Below are 21,453 nucleotides of genomic sequence, written 5' to 3'. Positions count from 1 at the left end.
TGCACTGGTACTACCTGTTAATATGTACAACCTGTACATTTCTGCAGAAAGGTAGCAAAATTAATGTGCAAAGTAGGCTGTCTACAACCTTGAGGAACACTAAGGTTTTGGGTTTTTTTTCTTTTAAAGTAAAAAAAAAAGAGGTTTCTCCGTGCTTTTCACTGGGTTGACAAGTATAAGCCTTTTTCTTTTTGGAAATCTGCTTCTTCAAGTCAAACAAAAAATTCATTTTAGTAAATAGATAATTTTAAACATTGTGCTCATTGTTTATTTGTGAAAGTAATCTAAGTCTTTTTACCTCACCTAAAATTCACAGGAAGATTCAGAAAAAAATAACATGATTTTAAGACCCACAAAAATACTAGATTTAAATTATTAATTTGGTTATTTTCTCATCTTCACAACTGAAATGAGTTTAAAGCTCATCCTCCAAAGAAGAAACATGGTTAAAAAAAGCAATTGTCCATTTTTATTTTGTTTACATTGCACTGAAAATTTACATCATACTTTTACAAATCCTTTTTCATAAAAATATACTTCTTTACAAAAGTGTATGCATTAATATAAGAGGAGTAGCCAGTTGCAGAAGAAAAAGTTTAAACGATCTCAAATGTATTAACCTTAACATTAATGAATGAATCATAGTTATTGCAGTCATTTGAATAAACAAGAATAAATAACAACCAATGGTATAAAATATAAACCAGCATCCTTTTAGTAGAATACAGTTTGACAGAGTTGTATGAATATTCAAAACAAAGTGTTGTAAAATGGTTTATAAGAAATTCATCAAACATTATAGAAATCCAAGCAGCAATCCTGGGTACAATGATTTTTGGTAGGCACTCTCTATTACGGTAATAAAAAGTTTAGATTTTCACAGAATTATTAATGTCTGAAAGGGACAATAACAGATAATTCACACTGGCTAACACACAGCATTTGTGAGTCATGCTATGAATGGAAGACAATGACCTATCAAATAAATTACTGAGTTGCCACTGAATAATTCTGATATGAAATAACTGTAAAACTAAAAATTACATTTCCTTAGAAGCGATTCTGGAATGTCTAAAACTTGTATCTGAGGGCTGTGGAATCTGAATTGTCCCTAAAATGAATGGATTGTCCCTAATAAAATCATGGCTTTATATATATATATATATATATATATTTAATATTTTTGTTTTCATTGCACTATGGTAATATATTCAATTTTAAATCACTAGCTGTAAGGATTTGTTTCCATAGAGTATGGAATATATAGATTAAATAGATGTGAAAACAGTATTTCCAAATTATAACTTCCTCTTGCTTTGTAGGTCTGATCCAAAGTTCATTGAAGTCTGTTGGAATGCATCAACTTTAATGGGATTTCACCATGCTTTGTGCATGCATTTTGACAAAATGCTGAAGGAATAAACTGATGTGATACAGTTTAGATTTAACTAGCATGGGTTGAAAAATGGACTCTTAAATTTTTGATATATGGATTTGATTGCTAATGTTACTGTAAACTGCACTTTTTAATTGGAAATATCATGAAATTATGTTTTCACTTTTGAAAAAAAATGTAAGATGGTCACTCTTTTGAATGATCTTCAACAGTAAGGAACATAGCCACATGACAAAGGTCAATTCACACTAGCTTCTTGATTGCAAAAATTTTCTAGTTGTATGATTGATAAAAGAAATGTAGAAACATTACCATTTTGGGGTATTGTTAACGGAAACAGAGAAAAGGAGCTTGACTTGGAAGATGAAAAGGAAGCAAGATGTGAAGCAGGAAAGGAAATTCATTAAATAAGAACATGATGTTTTAATTTTTCTTCTGTGACGTGAAAAGAGTAAGTTGTACTTGCTGATTTCTAAATACTACACCCTGGACTTAAAAAATTAACTGTTCTGAGAAAAATAAAATACTAAACTGGCTAAATAAATGAAAAAAAGGTACAAACTCATGAAAAAGATGTAGCATATGACTGTTAAAGAGAAGTCAGTGACCTATTGTCTCCTGTAAGTATAGCTCTTATTTTCTACCTATATCTTTTTTTTAACCCAGTCCCTCTATTATATTTTTTATAAAGCACAGAAATACTGATAGTGGATGCTCCTCCAATATATGCAAATATGTTTTATGTTTTAGAATAACCTCCTTTTTTAAAAAAGCAAATAAACTGTGAGTAACACTCATGGAGTGCAGCAAAATTTTTTAAAACTCTCCGTGGTACACACGAAGAAGAATTCTGATCCAGTTTATGAAAAACAAAATCAAAACGAAATAACCACAACCCATTCTTGTCTATCATCCTCAGGAAAAGGTGACCCAGTATATCCTGAAAAGTGTGCTTTAATTTTTTTTAATTTTTTTTTTTTTAATCAGTGAACTGTGTGTGCACTGTGTTGTGTGTCAATTCCAGACTTTGAAGACGTATCATTACCACATTATACCATTGTGCAAACGGTGTTCAAGTTGGGGTCAAATCGTACTGCTTTCCCTTCCACAGACTTTGCATTTGTGTCATACATGGGGTTTTCAAAAGCAGCTTGTCCATTATTATTTTCATGTACAGAGCATCCTGTATACTGTGTTTTAGGTGCAGTCCTGTAGAAGAAAGACAGAGTATTTGTAACTGCAGTTTTCCTCACTGACTCTAAAGTGGTTTAAGAATATGAACAGTATCTAGCTCCCAATTCCAATTATGTGAGCTAAATACAACATCTCATTTTTTGGTACAGTATCTGTGCTAAGAATTAGTACTCTCTTTATCAAAGTTTAAGGGATTTATGATTCATTTAAAATGGTGTTCACTTAAAAAAATGAGGTAACAGCCTGAGAAGAGGTAGGTATTTCCACTTGGATGATCAGCTGGTAAATAGTTAAGAGTACAAGAAAATCTTGTAAAGATGCAGTAATTCCCCAGCCAAGTGACTGAGATTTTCTTTTTCCCTTTGAAGACTCAACAAATTTATCAAGAATGAATTTATAGCTGAAACATTTCCTTTTTGATTAAGTAACTTAAAATATCAAAGTTCAATCCCTTGAAAACATTTCATATATATTGTTATGCAAAATGCATACTGTATTGTAAATCATCAATATGAAATGTAAAGATAAGTGCTTACAGCACACAGTTAATAACAAGTGTAGAAAAAAATTACAGGAGCATTTTTTCATATTCTGAAGCAGTTAAAAAACAAGTGGTACCATTTAAAAATCATGGTACATGTTTTAAACTAATGTTATCCTGGTGAGTATATTACAATTATTATTGTCAGGCTACCAGATGTAAATCACCATTTTGACAGTTAGTAGGCAATGAATTGTCTTGTCATTAAAGTGGTTAAATTTTCTTTAGTTATCTAACGCTTTAAAGCTATAGGAAAAGATTACTTGACACTAAATCCAAAGAACTAATACTGGTCTCAGTAACATGAACAAAACTGTTGAACTTAGACTAATGAAATTGAGAAGACTGGTGGCTATGTAAGGTAATTGCATATGAACTAATAATTTCATATGCAGAAAGAGTTCCACAATGAAACTTCTCAGTGACATAATACTTCCATATACTTGCAAGCCAATAAACACAGCAGGCATTAAAACAAATTACTCAAGATATGACTCATAATTCTGCCACATGTAAAAAAAATAATACAGGCAATCTACTCTAAGTACACACAAAGTCTATTCATTATATTATTCCCCATATGCCATTAATTTATAGCATCTATTTTGGTATCGTAAAGAGAGAAATTTATAACATTTTAAATAGGTAGGAATGAAAGTATAGCACAGTACAATAAACTGATCTCTCAGTCATTATGCCAGACCTTAATGGAGGTAGGAAGAACTGTCTATGCGCATATTTTGCAAATATTTTGTGGTTTTACAGAAAACTTTATTTACAGTAACAAAGACTGAGGGCAACAAAACCACCAAGTCATACAGGAATTCTATACACTTAATTTGTACTTACCTTTGTTTATAAAGATAAAAGCCAAAACCAGCAAATATAAGGGCAAAGAAAGGCACAAGGATAGCAATGGCCACTGAACTACTGTTTGTACCATGTGGTTGATTAGAAGAATTTGAACCCTCAGATATATTAAGACCTAAAAAGAATAATAAGAAAAAACAAGTAATATAATATATGTGTCTCTTCCCCCCAGCACATACTGCTCCATAAACTTCAGAATTCAATAACACCTTGTGATAGGGTCATCATAATATGTTCAGCTGTATACATACAGCTGTATGCTGAGCCCACCTGGAAAGTAAATGTAGTGTGGTATACCATATTCTGATTAATAAGTGGATGCAAAATGTTCAGGAGAACAATACATATATGCTGGTACAGTAAATATCTTCCTGCATAATTCTGTATGGGATTCAAGTTTTGGATGTTATTAATACACATTAACGTACTGTGTTACAAAAAGTCAAAATTATAATAACATATGTTCGATTATATTACTGATTATATTTGTAATGTTTTATTATTCAAGAATTCAGTATTAACTAAATTCAAATTCTTGTTGAAGGAGAAATAACACTGTTTTTAAAACAGTAACAGAAAAGTAACTGAAGTTCTTTTTCTTAAAAAGCACAACAGAATGTTGTTACTAGAGCTCTGTTACCAGAGCTGTCTTCTCCAAGAAAGGATAAAGACTGTTAGTTTGGTGTAGAACTGAATGTATAGAACCAAGAAGTCAATTTTTAGAAAATAAATGCTTATCAAGTGTGTAAGATTTTGTTCTTCTTAAAAGTAACATTAAGATTTACTTGCAAATATTTAGCAGTTTCACTCTTCTAGCAAATGTTCAGGTGAAATGTTGTTTCAGCACCCTGAACAAGAGACCAGTTTAGCAGAGCATTCTATAACATGGGCTTTCTAGTTATCAAGATGTGAAACTAAATGCATTTTACACATATTCATAGAAAAACATTTCTCAAAACATGTCAAATGTATAGCTATACTAAGAAGTACATTGTAAGGCATCTATAACTCCTTACCACTTCTGACAAAACACTCTTTGTAAGTACTACTTAGATGAGATTTTAAAGAAATTAACATCTCAATATTCTATGAAATGTCAATACTCGTAACATCCTGCAGATACCCTTATACTGCTGGACATAATAAAACAGAATATGGAACAATGAACTGGCAAAAACTTCGAATTTACTAAATACCTAATCTTTGAAGTCCAAATTGTCCATAATCTTTACCCTGGATGAATCCTTGAAAAACATATGTTGCTCCATCAGGTTCAGCAGAAACCTGTAAACAAAAAGTACTCTGAATTAAAAGGGGAAAATTTTGTACAAGTATCTATTTTAAAGAGAGAGATCCTAATATGCTTGACTGGTAGCTGTTATTCCCCATTAAAAACACCCTCTTTTTTTCTAGGAAATCTATAAAGTTTAAAGGAAAAGACAGAAATGTTAAAGGCACAACTTAGACATGGTGCCTTATGGTCACATATACTACGTTATACTAACTTTAACTGTATTATTTTTTTAAACCAACAAAGTTTAAAGTTTCTGGCAATTCAAGATTTCAGTATTTCTAACCATCTTACATACTTCACAATTATCTGATTTGTTTAGGAATTAGATGGCAAAAGTTATATTGTAGGTAATCCTAAGGATGCAAGTATTGAGGTTTTAATAATTACTTTAAAAATAAATAAACAAGATCTTGCATTCAACTGACAGTTAGTTCCTTTGCTCTTTCTCAGTGCTTATCCCAATAATTATTTAATTATACAGCTGTAGACCAGAAGAATATTGAACGAGGCTTTGGTACAAGAGCAATATATGCTAGTATAAACTAAAAGACTTGTGGGAGGAAAGAAAGGGTTGTAATCCTATGAACATCTCCTTTATCAGGGTAAGTACATTCTGAACAAACACGCTGTATTCAATTTACAGGTACTTGCTTCCCAGGGTAGTTATTAGGTTTAAATTCAGTGGTCCCACGGCAGATTCCTTCAAGATTTTCCCTTAAGCTTCCCTTTCTCAAGGTAACTATGTCTTCAGCAATGACCTGAAGCTATGTTTTCACTGAAGAAAGGGTGCATTTCTCAGGTGAAATTCTTACTTTGGGGTAAAACAGCCTGTTTGAGCTGTTCCAAGATTAAAAAAAAAAAAAAAAAAAAAGAAAATGGTCAAATAAGAACAGTATGTAAATAGCATATGGAATGTAGGGACTGTATTGTGTACTTCTGTACATTTAGAAGTCTGAAAGTAAATGTCTTGTTTTTACCATATTTTTTCACCACAGGAGCATGCTCATGAAGCCTGAAGTTTGTATAAACCAAGGGAGTGAAGCCCTTTTACCAGCATATTTACTGTTTAAGAGGTTTAGGGGTTTTTGCTTTGGTTCTGGTTTTGCACCTTTTTAAAAATTATTATTGAAGTAGTGCCACAAGTTATACAAATATAAATTTATGCATACACTTCAATGTCACCTCTTCTCTTCTTTAGGCATGTGCACCCATATTGGTGTCCCTGTAGTGCTTTACCAGTAGGTGAAACATAACAAAACAGACAGATTCCTTGAAAAATGAGACAGTGTAATAGGGATAAATGAGTGTTTATCATCATCCAAATTATTTTAGGCCCTTTCTTTTCTAAAAAATCTACTTTATTCTATGACAAATAAAGTTTCTCAGGCCAACACACTCAGTTTTTTCCAGCCTTAGCATTATCTTGGGTGATGTTTGTTTTTCCTGTCTATTCTCTGAATGGATTTCCCTCTCATGGTTTAAACAAGTCCCAGCCACCTGGGCTGTTGCTTCTTTTTACCCCTCTCCTTCACCTTTCCTCCTCTCAGTTATGTGCACCCTTTTTCTCCCTTTTAAAGAATAAGCTCAGCCCCAGAACCTCCAAGGGACTTAATGCTTAATTGGAGCAATCTATTTTCTTTTCCCCATACATGTAACAGTTTAGCTTTTTCATGGTATTTCTAAAAATGTCACCAAAAGGTAAAACATCACTGCTAGCCTAATGGTAAAAATTGCTATTGCATTAATATTATATATTATAATATTATTTGAAATTGTTATTATATTATCGTGATGATAGAATTTCTCAGTATATTGGAATAAAATCCAAAGTAAGAGAAAGGCTTCTGTGTTAACATGCATTATAATTGTGCCTACACATTATGACTATTCCCATATTTTCTCTCAGACTGGTCTCCTATATCTTACAATACAATTTTAATTTCATTTAATGAATCAGCATTGCTAACAAGATTCCTATTGATATGTCTCAGGATTTGGGGGGTTTAGAACACCAGCATGATTTCAAACAACAACAACAAAAATATTTCTCTCTCTTTTGTAGCAGAAATATACTCACAAAACCATCCATAGCCCATTTTTCCTCTTTCAACTTGCTCACAGATGTATGGGAGGGTGCTTTAATGAGATATATGTGGAGCATTAGCCGAGCTTCCTGGCTTTTATACACTCCTGTAGAATATAGTTTTTAAAATTTACATTTGTGTTGAGCAGAGAAATAATTTCATTTTTAAGAACAAGTATTTAATCTCTTGCCTTAAAAGGGGAAAGCAGGAAGAATAGGTAGCATTGTTACCAACATTTTAGTTTAGCAAGATGCATTATTTTGTGAAATTATTTCAATTATCATAGGATTTTGATAGAAACTGGTTTTAGCTTACCCTGTAGAGAGGAGAGAAGGGAAACCTTATAGACACAGCTGTTACTTAACAGTTATCGTAACAAACCTTAGACAGAACAAACGTTGACAGTAATCTGATTTGAGATGGAAAATACTGTTCTGAATCAGGCAGAATGTATTTGAACCTTGCATACCCACCTTCAATTTTTTTTAATTCAGTCATCAGTTAAAGAAGGTGATAATAGCAACATCCACATCAAAATTCTCTTCTAAAAGCTGGTGCTAATTTAAAAATTTCTAGATTTGAAAATGGATCAAAAACTTGTTCTTCATCAGTCAATATTACGACACAGTTTCTTTCAGACAATAAGACTTGTATATAGCCTTATTTACCTTGTAGGCATAATTAATTGATTCATTTTCATTCCTGCAGAAGAAATGTTTAGAATCCAAACACCTTTCTTTGTTAATTTGGAGAATGAAAATAAAATATTACGAGATGCTTGGTGATTTGATCTTCCATTACAAAGACAGTCAAGATACAGTCAAGATTTTTTTCCCTCATGTTTTTAAACACTGTTATCAATTAATGGTTTAAAACTTCACATTTTAAATAGAAGACTTGTCTAGTATGATCATTGCCTTTCTGGCAGAGCACTGATATTACTGTTCATTTCATATGAAGTTTTCTATTTGTATAATCACGCAAGGTTATACTGCACTTTATATCAACAAAAGCTAATGATGGCTAAAACTTAAACAGTAACAAAACTAAAACCAAAACCAAGTAAAAGAAAAAAAACCCAACCAAATAATTATACTTCCACCTCCAGAAAATTCCACCAAACTGAAATTAAAATACACTGATTTATTGACATAGTACATCACAGAACACACTTCAAACTGTAAATGATTTAGACTTAAATACTGACTTTCATCCCTCCCTTTAATTTTTTAATTTTTACTGACTAACAAATATGGATGACTTCAGACTACAATTAGTTAGTATGTGTTAGCTATGCATGAAGAAAACTGGATTTCTTTTTATTAACTGAAAATTCCAGAAATATACCATTAAGCTTAATTTTGGTCACTTCTTATTTTTATGTTCATCCAAATTCTGTGATGTGAACAAGAAGTGAAGAAAGCAGTGAGGTGTAGGAGAAGGTACTGGCTCTTTCTATTGGCTTTGTGTGGCAAGGTTTCATTAACAGGGGGGCTACAGGAGCGGTTTCTCTGACAAAATGCCAGAAGCTGGAAAAGCCAGATGTCTCCTGGAAATAAAATACAATACAATAGAAAACAATAAAATACAATACAGAGAGGAAACAGTCCAGGAGAATCCTGGAAGGCAGCCTTCTGACACAGCTGGTGAGTCAGCCAACCAGAGAAGGCATCCTGCTGGACCTGTTGTTTGCGAACAGAGAAGGACTTGTGGGTGATGTGATGGTTGGAAGCCATCTTGAGCACAGCGATCACAAAATGATAGTTTTCAATTATTGGAGAAGTAAGGGGGGGGGGTCAACAGAACTGCTACCTTGGACTGTTTAGGAGCCTGGTTGATGGAGTCCTTTGGGAGGCAGTCCTGAACTCAATGATCTTAAAGGTCTCTTCTAACCAAAACAATTCTATGATTCTATGAAGGGCAAAGGAGTCAAGGAAAGCTGGACATTCCTCAAAAAGGAAATCCTAAAGGCGCAGGAGCAGGCCGTCCCCTTGTGCTGAAAGACGAGCCAGCAGGGAAGAAGACTGGCCTGGCTGAACAGAGAGCTTTGGCTGGAACTCAGGGGAAAAAAAGAGGAGTTTGTGACCTTTGGAAGAAGGGGCAGGCCACTCAGGAGCACTGCAAGGATGTTGTGAGGTTATGCAGGGGGAAAATTAGAAGGGACAAAGCCCACCTAGAACTTAATCTGGCTAATGCCGTAAAGGACAATAAAAAAATGTTTCTATAAATACATTAGCAACAAAAGGAAGGCTAAGGAGAATCTCCATCCTTTATTGGATGCGGGGGGGAAACATACTGTCAAAGGATAAGGAAAAGGCTGAGGTAGTTAATGCTTTCTTTGCCTCAGTCTTTAATTATAAGACCAGTTGTTCTCAGGGTACCCAGCCCCCTGAGCTGGAAGACAGGGACAGGGAGCAGAATGAAGCCCCCATAATCCAAGGTGAAATGGTTAGCAACCTGCTACACCACTTAGACATGCACAAGTCTATGGGGCTGGATGGGATCCACCCATGGGTACTGAGGGAGCTGGCAGGAGTGCTCACCAAGCCGCTTTCCATCATTTACCAGCAGTCCTGGCTAAGGGGGGAGGTCCCAGTTGACTGGAGGTTAGCAAATGTGATGCCCATCTACAAGAAGGGCCAGAAGGAGGATCCAGGGAACTACAGACCTGTCAGTCTGACTTCAGTGCCGGGGAAGATTACAGAGCAGATCAGAGTACCATCACACGGCACGTACAGGACAAGCAAGTGATCAGGCCCAGTCAGCACAGGTTTATGAAAGGCAGGTCCTGCTTGACCAACCTGCTCTCCTTCTATGACAAGATGACCTGCTTAGTGGAAGAGGGAAAGGCGGTGGATGTTGTTTACCTGGAATTTAGTAAAGCCTTTGACACCATTTCCCATAGCACTCTCCTGGAGAAACTGGCTGCTCATGGCTTGGACAGGTGTACTCTTTGCTGGGTAAAAATCTGCTGGATGGCCAAGCCCAAAGAGTGGTGGGGAATGGAGTTAAATCTGGTTGGTGGCCGGTCACAAGTGATGTTCCCCAGGGCTCAGTGTTGAGGCCAGTTCTGTTTAGTATCTTTATCAATGATCTGGTCAAGGGGATCGAGTGCACCCTCAGTAAGTTTGTGGATGACACCAAGTTGGGCAGGAGTGTTGACCTCCTTGAGGGTATAAAGGCTCTACAGAGGGATCTGGGCAGGCTGGATTGATGGGCTGAAGCCAGTTGTATGAGTTTCAACGAGGCCAAGTGCTGGATCCTGCACTTGGGTCTCAGCAACCCCATGCAGTGCTACAGGCTTGGGGAAGAGTGGCTAGAAAGCTGCCTGGAAAAAAATGACCTGGGTGTGTTTGTCAACAGCCAGCTGAATATGAGCTGGCAGTGTGCCCAGGTGGCCAAGACGGCCAATAACATCCTGGCATGTATCAGAAATAGTGTGGCCAGCAGGATAAGGGAAGTGATTGTCCCCCTGTACTCAGCACTGCTGAGGCTGCACCTCGAATACTGTGTTCACTTTTGGGCCCCTCACTACAAGAAAGACACTGAGGTGCTAGAGCACTTCCAAAGAAGGGCAGCGCAGCTTGTGAAGGGTCTAGAGCACAAGTGTAATGAGGAGCAGCTGAGGCCACTGGGTTTGTTTAGCCTGGAGAAAAGGAGGCAGCGGGGAGACCTTATGGCTCTCTACAACTACCTGAAAGGAGGTTGTAGCGAGGTGGGTGTCGGTCTCTTCTCCCAAGTAAAAGCGATAGGACAAGAGGAAATGGCCTCAAGTTGTGCCAGGGGCGCTTTAGATTGGATATTAGGGAAAATTTTTTCACCAAAAGGGTTGTCAAGCATTGGAACTGGCTGCCCAGGGAAGTGGTTGAATCGCCATCCCTGGAGGAACTCAGAAGATATGTAGATGTGGTTTACTGGTGGACTTGGCAGTGTTAGGTTTAAGGTTGGACTTGATGATCTTAAAGGTCTTTTCCAACCTAAATGATTTCATGATTCCAAGCTTCCTCCCTGTCATATAGTGCCAATGCCAGCTGGCTCCAAGACATACCCACCGCTGGCCTAGGTTGAGCCAGTCAGTAACAGTGGTAGTGCCTCTATGATAACATATTTAAGGGGGGAAAAAAACCCTGCACAACACCAGTAGCAGTCAGAATAGAGGAGTGAGAATATGTGAGAGAAACAACCCTGCAGACACCAAGGCCAGTGAAGAAGGAGGGGGAGCAGGTGCTGCAGGTGCTAGAGCAGGGATTCCCCTGCAGCCCACGGTTAAGACCATGCTGAGGCAGGCTGTTTCCCTGCAGCCAATTGAGGTTAATGGTGGAGCAGATATCCACCTGCAGCTTGTAGAGGATCCCACACCAGAGCAGGTGGATGCCCAAAGCAGGCTGGGATCCCATGGGAAAGCCCATGCTGGAGCAGGCTCCTGGCAGTACCTGTGGCCTGTGGAGAGAGGAGTCCATGCTGGAGCAGGTTTTCTGGCAGGACTTGTGACCCTGTGGTGGTTCCACGCTGGAGCAGTCTGAGGACTGCACCCCGTGGAAAGGACATGTGGAAAGGACCTATGGTGGAGCAGTTCGTGCGAAACTGCAGCGTGTGGGAAGGACCCACAAACTGCAGAAGTTTATGGAGGACTGTCTCACATGGGTGGGACCGCATGCTGGAGCAGGGAAGAGAGTGAAGAAGAAGGAGCAGCAGAGACAATGTGTGCTAAACTGACTGCAACCCCCATTCCCTGTCCCCCTGTGCTGCTTGGAGGGGAGGAGGTAGAGAATTTGGGAGTGAAGTTGGGCCCAGAAAGAAGGGAGAGGAGGGGGGAAGGTGTTTTAAGATTCGGTTTTATTTCTTATCACCCTACTCTCATTTGATTGGTAACAAATTAAATTAATTTCCACTAGTCGAGTCTGTTTCGCCCATGACAGTAATTGGTGAGTGATCTCTCCCTGTCCTTATCTCACCCCACGAACCTTTTGTTGTATTTTTATTCCCCTGTCCAGCTGAGGAGACGGAGTGATAGAGCAGATTGGTGGACACCTAGCATCCAGACAAGGTCAACCCAGCACACTCTCCAGTGGAAAAAAAAAATAACTAAGGCTGCACAAAAACACTAGCTAACACAGTAGCAGAAGAAAGGAAATATGCAGGTACTTAGTGCTTTTAGCATCTTAAGGTACAGAAGGAAGAAATGCTGGCACAACCGAATAGCTTAACATTGGACTGCAGTGCTGCAAAGAGATGATCTGGGAGACAGCAGAGTTTTCAGACTCATAGTTAAGAGTTTTGTATACAGGGTCAGAAGAGAATGGTGGGTGATGCTATTGTATTAAAATGAATTCCAGAGAAGAAAAAGCATGGTCACCTTTGTCTTGCTGGCTGCTAATCTGAGAAAATACAAACACTTAAAAAGTGGAAACAGATTGCGTGCCCAGATATATCCAAACTAAAAAAAGACATTTAACTTTGTCCTTTCTGTTAGCTTATTCTCTCTAGACTCTCACTACAGACTATGGCGAGATGAGCATCTCAAAAAAGTTCAGTTCAGGTTAAGATACAAACTTCCTAGCTCTCTTCAGAAGCTGCAGTAAGAGACACGGCAATGAGATTCCTAATTCATGTTTCTCATCTACATGCCTAAATTCACAGAACAAAAGCCTTCTCCACATTAAGGATAGGTGATTGCCCTATAGGAGGTATCATTTTATACAAATCATCTCTGAGCTAACAAGCAGACTTACTTTCGTGTTAACGCTGCACTGAGCTCAAATGAATGTGCCTTGGTAAGATAGGGTTTATTCTTTTGTCTTCAGTACTGTGTTAACATTATCATACAGTGTTTAGTCACTTCAAGAGCTTGGACAGTGTGCACCTAGAAATCATTTGGAACTTGGGAAAAAAAATCAGTCACATCTGCCATGGATGCATCTTATAAATGTACATCAGGAAGTATCTGCATGAGGCTGAGGGCTGTGGTGTCTGTACATGGGCATGAACATTATGTACGTACACTCAAACAAGAGCAGAGAGAATTATCCCACAGACCAAGGCATCACTGTTCTCTGTTGATTTACAATGGTGGATTTGCAAGTGTTTCTTGGTGAAAGGCCAATGTGCTTCTTCAGAGCTGGCAACTGGGTTCCCAGTGTACAAGAAAGTGTTTAATCTGAGCCAAATAAACAAGTAAAAGCTGTACCTTTCTCTTCTCTTCTCTTAATGCCTATAATAGCATTGCTATATTCACTCATGCTAACCTGATCAAAAGAACATGCCCATTTCTAACCTGTGACAGACATATATATACTATAATTACAGCAAGCACAGGTGTCTAAATAGAAAGAAATAAAAAAAAAGATGCAGTAAACGATGGAATGCAAAACAGGAAGTGCTGCATGGGGAGAAAACTATTTTTCATTTCAGAAACCTACAAGTTGAGTATAGGAGATATCAGCTCCCTGGCATCTAAATGTCTTTTTTGATCCATCCCTACTTCCCTGGCCCTAAGATACTCTTTCAATATACAGGATCTCAGTTTTCTATCTGCAAAATAGGGAAAGAAAATAATATTAATTACCTGATGACATGTGCAATGCCTGTATGTAGAGTGAAAATGGGCATTTGTAATTACTTTTGTGTCCAACTGAGGGAACCTTTTTATTTGGAGGACAAGGAGGTTGTTTGAGTGAGAAAACACAGCTTGTACTTTTACTAATCCTAAAAATACAAAATACTACATCCGCTGCACCTAATACCCTCATAGAAATTACATGGCTGAAACCAAAGAGGCATCGTACAATAGAATAAGTTCACACAGTCAAGACAAACACCATTACCAGTTAGAAAATATTTATGAAACATTCAGGTCATCTACAGCCTCTCAAGTGTGACCCTTCAAAGGACACCTACAAAATATCTTCAACAGACAAACCTAGTGACAAAAATTCACCACTCTACTAGATACTAGAAACTCAAGCTCAAGAGATGTGGATTCTTTGGCCCATTACATTCTTCCTGCAGACCACCCCTCTCAAAAACATACGGGCTGAAATTCCCCCTCTCTTTTTTTTCCAACAGGTTGATGTTCTGTCACTTATGTCCTTGATAACATCTCTGGGATAAAGAGTGATGTTAAACTACTTCAGAGAAAGGGGTCCTTAAGTGATGAACAAGATTAAAACCAGCAGTGTCCAGCCAATACATAACTGTGATTTTTAAGCTTCTTCAGTCCTGGCAAAAAGTGTTGCAGAGAGAGAGACAAGAAACTAAGTTTTGAGTGATAATATTGATTTCAGGTGTTTCTTTTATGCTTATTCATGCCCCTGTGCTATACCCTGCCACTCCTGTGGTGTGACAGGCCCATTGTCTGTGTGGCTGAGATGTCTCAATCATGGGACTGACAGAGTTTGAAAAACAAACAAAAACTATAAACTCAAACACTTTTTACAGTATTTTTGTTTGCTTGTTTGTTAAGCCCTATCTGTAGTTTCTGCTGATGGTTCACAGCATAGAGAACTGTGCATATTGTGTCAACATAACCATAGCAACAGAGCTCTGTGTGGCAGGGACTGTGGAATATCATAAACCAAGATTGCAATCAAGGGCTTCTTTTGAAACCACAGCATGAAGAGTAGCTACTTTTTTCAACTATATCACTAGTCTAATAAGCGTAATCTCTCCATGCTCTCCAAGTTCATTAAGTATCTCTGCCTTGCTAGGTCAATACATATCAGTCTCATCATATTGCTCATTAGTCATTAATAGGCTATTGTAAGGAAATTGCACGATTACGAATTAAGAAAATCTCAGGAACAGTAATTTAGAGTTTATTTTTAATATTTAAGGAAGAAGCATGAGAATTAGGATGATTCTTTCACTCCTCCTTGACTATTAACTCCAAATATAATAAAAACCTGAGAAATAAAAAAAGGGGAAAGAAGGAGAAGGTGGAAAAATCCCTACCTTTGAAAAGGAACTGAACTAGAATGAAAATCTCTTTGATAAGCTAAGAAAGTTTCCAGAAGATGTTAAAAGTTTAAGTGTTATGCATAAAGTTACAGGGAACTGACGTATAAAAGGCAGAAAAAATTAAATGGAAATGAATTTTTCTTATCCCATACCTGATAGCAGCAATTCCATATTGCTGTTTGTAAGCGTTGCATTTACTCTTCCTGAAGTTGCATTGAAACTGGTGACTGTCAAAGTCATGGGCTGTTTCTTGCTTTTGTAATTGTAAGATCCTTTCCATATATAATTTTGGGCAAATACATCATCAGGAACTATACAGACATCAAACATGTTTCAATACATCTTGCAATATTTAGTACTTATCAAGTCAAGCGTCCAACAAAATGTATGACAAATACTAGCATTTTCTCTACTTTACCCTCTCTATTTTTAAGTACTATTAGGCATAACCTTCACATACAAAGCACAGAAACGTGGCATTAACGTTTATGAAAGAAATGTATTTGTACTGAAGAACACAACCACAACTGTACCTTCATTTGCTCCTTTCCTCAAATATGGACATGTCCTAGAATTAAACCAACTTCATAAAATCTAATTTAACAGCTGTAACCAAAAGACCAGATTCCTCTCACTGCAGAATCTTTTCTATGCCAGCACAGACAGGCAGAGACATACAGCTAGGATTAAATTTTGCAGAAATTAATATCGATTTAGATATTAAAAAGTTTTATAAGCATATTTAAATGACATTAAAAGATTATAAGCATCTTCTTTATTACCTAGTCACTTTTTCTAATGAATAATTTATATAAATAGTTTTGTCTTGTCTTTGAATGCTTAAAAACATTATAAGCTTCACTAGGAGAAAAAAAAAAAATCCCCTAATTTAGAATTAAAAAGAGATCATACACTGTAGGGATAATAAATACGCTAGATTCATACCTTTATATTTAATATTTATCATTAGCCAACTGTGAAATTATTAATTTAAGTAATGCTATTCCAGCAATAATACAGTTAAAAAAAACAAGTTACCTATCCAGTAAAAACAGATACATGCAAAACTTTAAAATCTTAACATGAGATACCATTTAAACAATTAAATTGAAGGTGACTTAGGATGTGTTTACCACACTTTTCAAAGGAAAAGTATCAAACTTAGCCCTATAACAATTAATAAGTATTTAGAATCCGCACTTTCACATTATTTGGAGTCACTCACACTGAACTTAAAGCTCTGGGTTTGTGTGTGCATTGGCATGGCATGTCAGATAAACACAGAAGAGTACTTGCCCCTTTCTCTCTCAGGATATCCCAAAATTCAAGACTGGGGCACACTGGAATACCCGAGAGTCTTCCTTCATCGTTTATTTTATGGGTCACAGAGACAGGTTGTCTTCCCCATGGAGGGTAAAAGAGCTTTTCTAGTTTTTTATTTGTGTACATATATGTATATATGCATATATTTTTTGACAGGTGGACACATAAAAACAAAACACCTACATACTGGGCCTGCAAACTGCAAGCAAGAAAGCTGCATGGTGCAAGCAGTCTGATGCTGTTGAATTGTGATCTGCCTGAAATTTATTTCCCTACTTTCAGGAAAACTGACCTTTATGGACTTTATGTGCAATTAATTGGGATTGTACGAAAAGCTTCTGAATGAAAAACTGGTAACGTGACTACCATGCAGTACCACATTGACAACACAGTTGTGAAGTACTGCACAAACCAGTAAAACAAAACAAAGCAAAAAAAAAAAGCCCCACAAACTCCCCCTATGCTAAGGAATTACTTTTAAATCTTTATTCATTATTGGTAGACATTTAATAGGGTTATAGTCAAAGGCTAATTTTAGTTAAGGAGACTTCTCTCTTCAAAAAGTCTCTTCAGTGGACAGAGAAAGATTTCTCGCATCTAGTCAGGCCATCCAAAGATAGTCTTCTTTAGCAGATCAGTTAAAACTGGAGTTGATTTTAGCTGGAGTTAGAGAGACTACCTTCTCCAGGCTAAAATTAGCTTTTTTGAAGGCTACGTTGAAGGCTAATACAGAAGTATTTAGGTAAAGCAATTTAATTAGCAATATGTAAAAGAAGTGCAAGACTGAAAAAACCTGTGAAACAATATGTCTTTAAATTACATCTGGGTGAGTAATATAGTTTCTGAATGGATAAATTGCATAGGATCTTACACAGAACATGGCAATTTTAGTGAAACCAATAAAATCTCTCATCACATAACAGAAATTGTATATGGGTATAAATAATACCACATAGTCTAGATGGACTTAAACATTGGGGAATAATTTAATTAACAATGTTTTTGTTCTCTTAATGTGATGCCTAATCTAATACCCTTTAGTCATTCTAAGCCATTCAGTGCAGTCTCACTAAATTGATTCTCGTTGTCTTTTCTACAGAAATTATTTAAAACTATATGTACCTCAAAGTACTTACCACTTAGTTTGGGACTTGGTGTTCCCAAAGCTGGTCTGGGATCCTTCACTAATATTTTGGAACCAGCTGTTAGAAAGGATGAATGACAAAAAGACAAATCAGTAGCAAATATGTTACTCAGAAACTAGGAAAATAATTTCCATAATGGAATTTATTCGTTACAAAGGACACAAGATGATGTTTCAAACTCAAATACAAATGAGATTGCAGTCACTGTCAAGCCTTAGTATCACAGGAGCACATGTGTGAGACTGAAAGAGTTAATGTTTCAAACATTGTGGTGGGGCAAGCGCTACCTAACAACCAACTCTGCATAACGAGGAACGCTGCCAAGGAACCACAGGTGAAAAGAAGCCCATCAGCACCCGCTGGAGGGAGGGCGTGCTGAAGGGTGCACAGCTCCCTGTTCTGATGTGCTGTTCTGATACGCTGAGCAGGGCAGCTCACCATGTGGGGCCAAAGATCATGTCTGCAGGGAAGGGGAAGTTACTCCCCAAACGACCCCCAAGCCCAAAGGCTCACAAACTGCTCATGACACCTAATTAGCCTAATGAGTTCGAGTGCCTGCCCGAAGGAGGGGCAAGGATGATAAAAGGGCACAAACCAAAGCCCCACCTGCACACACGCCTACCAGAACTCTACCCCTTGCCTGACTGGACCAACACTGGACCCAGGACTGGTGAAATCTTCCTCTTTTCCTTTTTCTCTCTCTGTCTAGTTCTCTATTTCCTTTTCCATAATCCCTACACATCACCCCTTGAAGACATAAAACCATTGACCAAGTCTGGAACTAAGAGTGGATCCAGCCTCCCCTAGGCTCTTCTCTGAGAAGGAGTCTAGAAAGCAAGAGGGTCTGCTCTGAACCTCATGAATCAATGGGAGGGCTCTCCTTATGCCCTGAATTGATGTATGTAGTTAACACAGGTTACACGGTTTACTGAGGTAGTTTCATGCCAATTCCTGTTGTGAGAGACCCTGCCACCTACTGTTATGCCTCCCATGTTCAGGCTGCTTCTGCCAGGAATAAAATGTTCAGCTGATCGTTTCGTGTTGTTTCACCTGAATTTAGCCTGAGGGAATTTCAAATTCAACATGACTCCCTTGTCTGTCCAGCCTGGTTCGTGACACACATGCCCACTGATTTCTTCCATTGCTGCATTTTCTCTTGAGTCAGTCACCTGGATGCTACCAAGTCATTTGCAATACCCAAACAGTGTAGCCTTTCAGAATCCATATTTCAGAATTCATAGTCCTGGACTATGCACCTAATATGTGAGATGTCTTCTAATATGTCATCTGAGGCAAGTTATATCATCTAAATCAGGATCCACAGAAAACAGCACTGTGAATAGTGCTTTGACTGGAAGCAATGTAACACCAAACAGTGAAGAGATACATAACAAGGGTGTTTTAAATAATGCTTCTCTCCAGGACTTAATTATCTTCAACAGCGCTCACTGAGTGAGTCATCTTGTGTTCAAGACTAAAAACCCAAAGATGCATGCTTAATCTCTTAACAATGGAGGAGAAGGTCACTGTTTCTTTAAAGAGTAGCAACAGAAAGAAAGAAACAAATGAGGCTGTCCACAGTATCTCTAACTGCTCAGTTGATTTGAGCACTGGAAGTTGGAGAATTTCATTTCTTCTCTGATTAGAGCAGGAACTCTCCCACCACTGAAGACGATGAACTAAATGCAATGGGACAGTGCCACTTCCTGCAGCTGAAGCTGTTTTATTTTGCAGAAACTAATTTGGATTCACTGGACTATAAAGAAGACACATAATTCTGTCTCCTAACATAGAATACTCTCATGCAGCATTAGGCTCCATTCCTTGCTCCAATGGTTATTTCAATATTTTGTATTTCGGATCTTGGCTTTGAACCCAGGCCTTTTCTCTCTGATCGATACTCTAAGAAAAATAGACAAGAAAAGCAACTTCCTTCTCCCTGAGTGGAGCATTTTTCTGCATAAAAAGGAAACTTTAGCAAGAAGCACTGAGAATATTTGTCTTACAGAAGAGTAATTTTTGATTATTACAGAAGGCTTGTTCTTGCTATATAGATTAAAACTGTCAAGAAACAAGGGCAGGGGTTGGAATTCAATCTAAAGTTCTCATGGCCTGTTACTACTGATTGATTAATCTCTATTTCCTCTCTACTTTGAAAGAAACTTACTGAACTTCACTCAACATGGTTGACCAGGAGGGCATGCTTCAACAGCATATCCTTTTTGACTACATCAAGCTCAGGTTAGAAATATCTGGATCATACTTTCCAAAGGGCTTTAGTATAAAAAGCTGCTGAGTCAATCAGCCTTGTTAAAGTGAACATGTTTCTAGTCAAGATCAGAACTGTAATTTTAAATACAAAATAAAATTTAAATACAGATTTAAAATACAAAACCAAAGCTAAAACAAGTTATCTATGGAGTTTAAGTTTCTAGGTCCAGATATTTGCTCAGTAGGACTTTCAAGATTAGAGTTTTGTATTTAAAGGACTAAATTCTAGTTTAATTTCCCTACAGATCCTTTTAGAGCTCTTAACTCTAAATATTTTATTCCTTTTCATCCATTTCCAAGTTATTTTTATGAAGTTCACAATGACAGGTGAACAACCTGACGTGGTGCTCTTCTCCCTTCCACAGGAGAGAGATGTTTCACCCCTCTATAACAGGTAAAATTGAAAATATTTAAGAGATATTTTACTTTATCTAATTACATTTAATACTTTACAATATATATCTCATTCTTAGCTTTCTCTACTGCTAAAAAGCAAGAAGCAAGAGGTCTGATTCTAAAAATTTTGCATTTCTGTAACATTTTTTCAGGACATTGGGAAACTAATTTATATGACAAGGTACATGCACTCATAGATATCATTTAATGATTTTTTTAAAAATTCTCATAAAGGTTCCTTACAACCAGATAGGATACCTAATACTACTTGTTTCAATATCATCAGCAGAAAATTCTTGGATCAAAATACAACCCATTAATCACATTTGACCTGCCATAACACTTCCTGAGTACTAAAAAAGTCATAAGCTTCCTGGCAGCTTGCTTTCTAACACTTTCCCAAAGCTCTGCTCTGTTTTCCCCCAGCAATTGCCTGGCATGTAATGCCAAGACACCTGTTTTTTAGTAATACAAAATATTCATTTCCTATTTCCCTTCCAAATAGAAGCGTTTGGCTATATAGCCTTTGCATGCCTCTGTAAGAGCCCTGGGGGTAACCACATCTGAAAAATTAGGTATCAGTAATCTGAAAGGTGCTTTAATTATTCAGGAAATCGAATTCTCAATAGTTGCTATACTTGAGCATATTTCTTATGTCACATGAAAAACACCATTCTCACTATGATTTTGCTATGAGTTTTTTCATGCCTTGCCATGACAAAGTATGTAGTAAAAATTAGAAACATACTAAAATGTTGGAACATCAAGGACAAAGTTGGTACATTTAGTCTGCAAGTAATATATTGTTGCTTACATACAAATATAAAAGAATACTAAACCCTATGGATTAATTCCATGCAGTGATTCAGACACCTACTTACAGTTTGGGTATCCTTCTCCAATATGAGAAAAGAATCATTAAATCATGAAATCATTTAGGTTGGAAAAGACCTTTAAGATCATCAAGTCCAACCTTAAACCTA

The 21,453-nt window shown here is 37.1% G+C and overlaps 1 protein-coding gene across 1 annotated transcript in view; it reads right to left on the bottom strand.

Annotated features, from left to right (window-relative positions):
* Positions 1-1,762: 1,762 nt before the first annotated feature.
* CSMD3 (CUB and Sushi multiple domains 3) overlaps positions 1,763-21,453 on the bottom strand; it is a 659,839-nt gene continuing 640,148 nt past the window's right edge. Inside the window, exons 58-63 of the mRNA XM_010577127.1 lie at positions 17,795-17,860; positions 15,488-15,646; positions 7,373-7,485; positions 5,198-5,285; positions 3,981-4,116; positions 1,763-2,605 (exon numbers count right to left, since the gene is read on the bottom strand). Coding sequence (XP_010575429.1) covers positions 2,446-2,605; positions 3,981-4,116; positions 5,198-5,285; positions 7,373-7,485; positions 15,488-15,646; positions 17,795-17,860 — 722 coding nt within the window. The 3' untranslated portion in view covers positions 1,763-2,445. The remainder of the gene's footprint in view (positions 2,606-3,980; positions 4,117-5,197; positions 5,286-7,372; positions 7,486-15,487; positions 15,647-17,794; positions 17,861-21,453) is intronic.

The sequence above is a fragment of the Haliaeetus leucocephalus genome, unplaced genomic scaffold, assembly GCF_000737465.1.
Source record: "Haliaeetus leucocephalus isolate CR32 unplaced genomic scaffold, Haliaeetus_leucocephalus-4.0 Scaffold555, whole genome shotgun sequence".
Lineage (NCBI taxonomy): Eukaryota > Metazoa > Chordata > Aves > Accipitriformes > Accipitridae > Haliaeetus > Haliaeetus leucocephalus.
The sequence above is the reverse complement of the archived record's forward strand: the minus strand, read 5'-3'. Positions and strand labels throughout refer to the sequence as shown.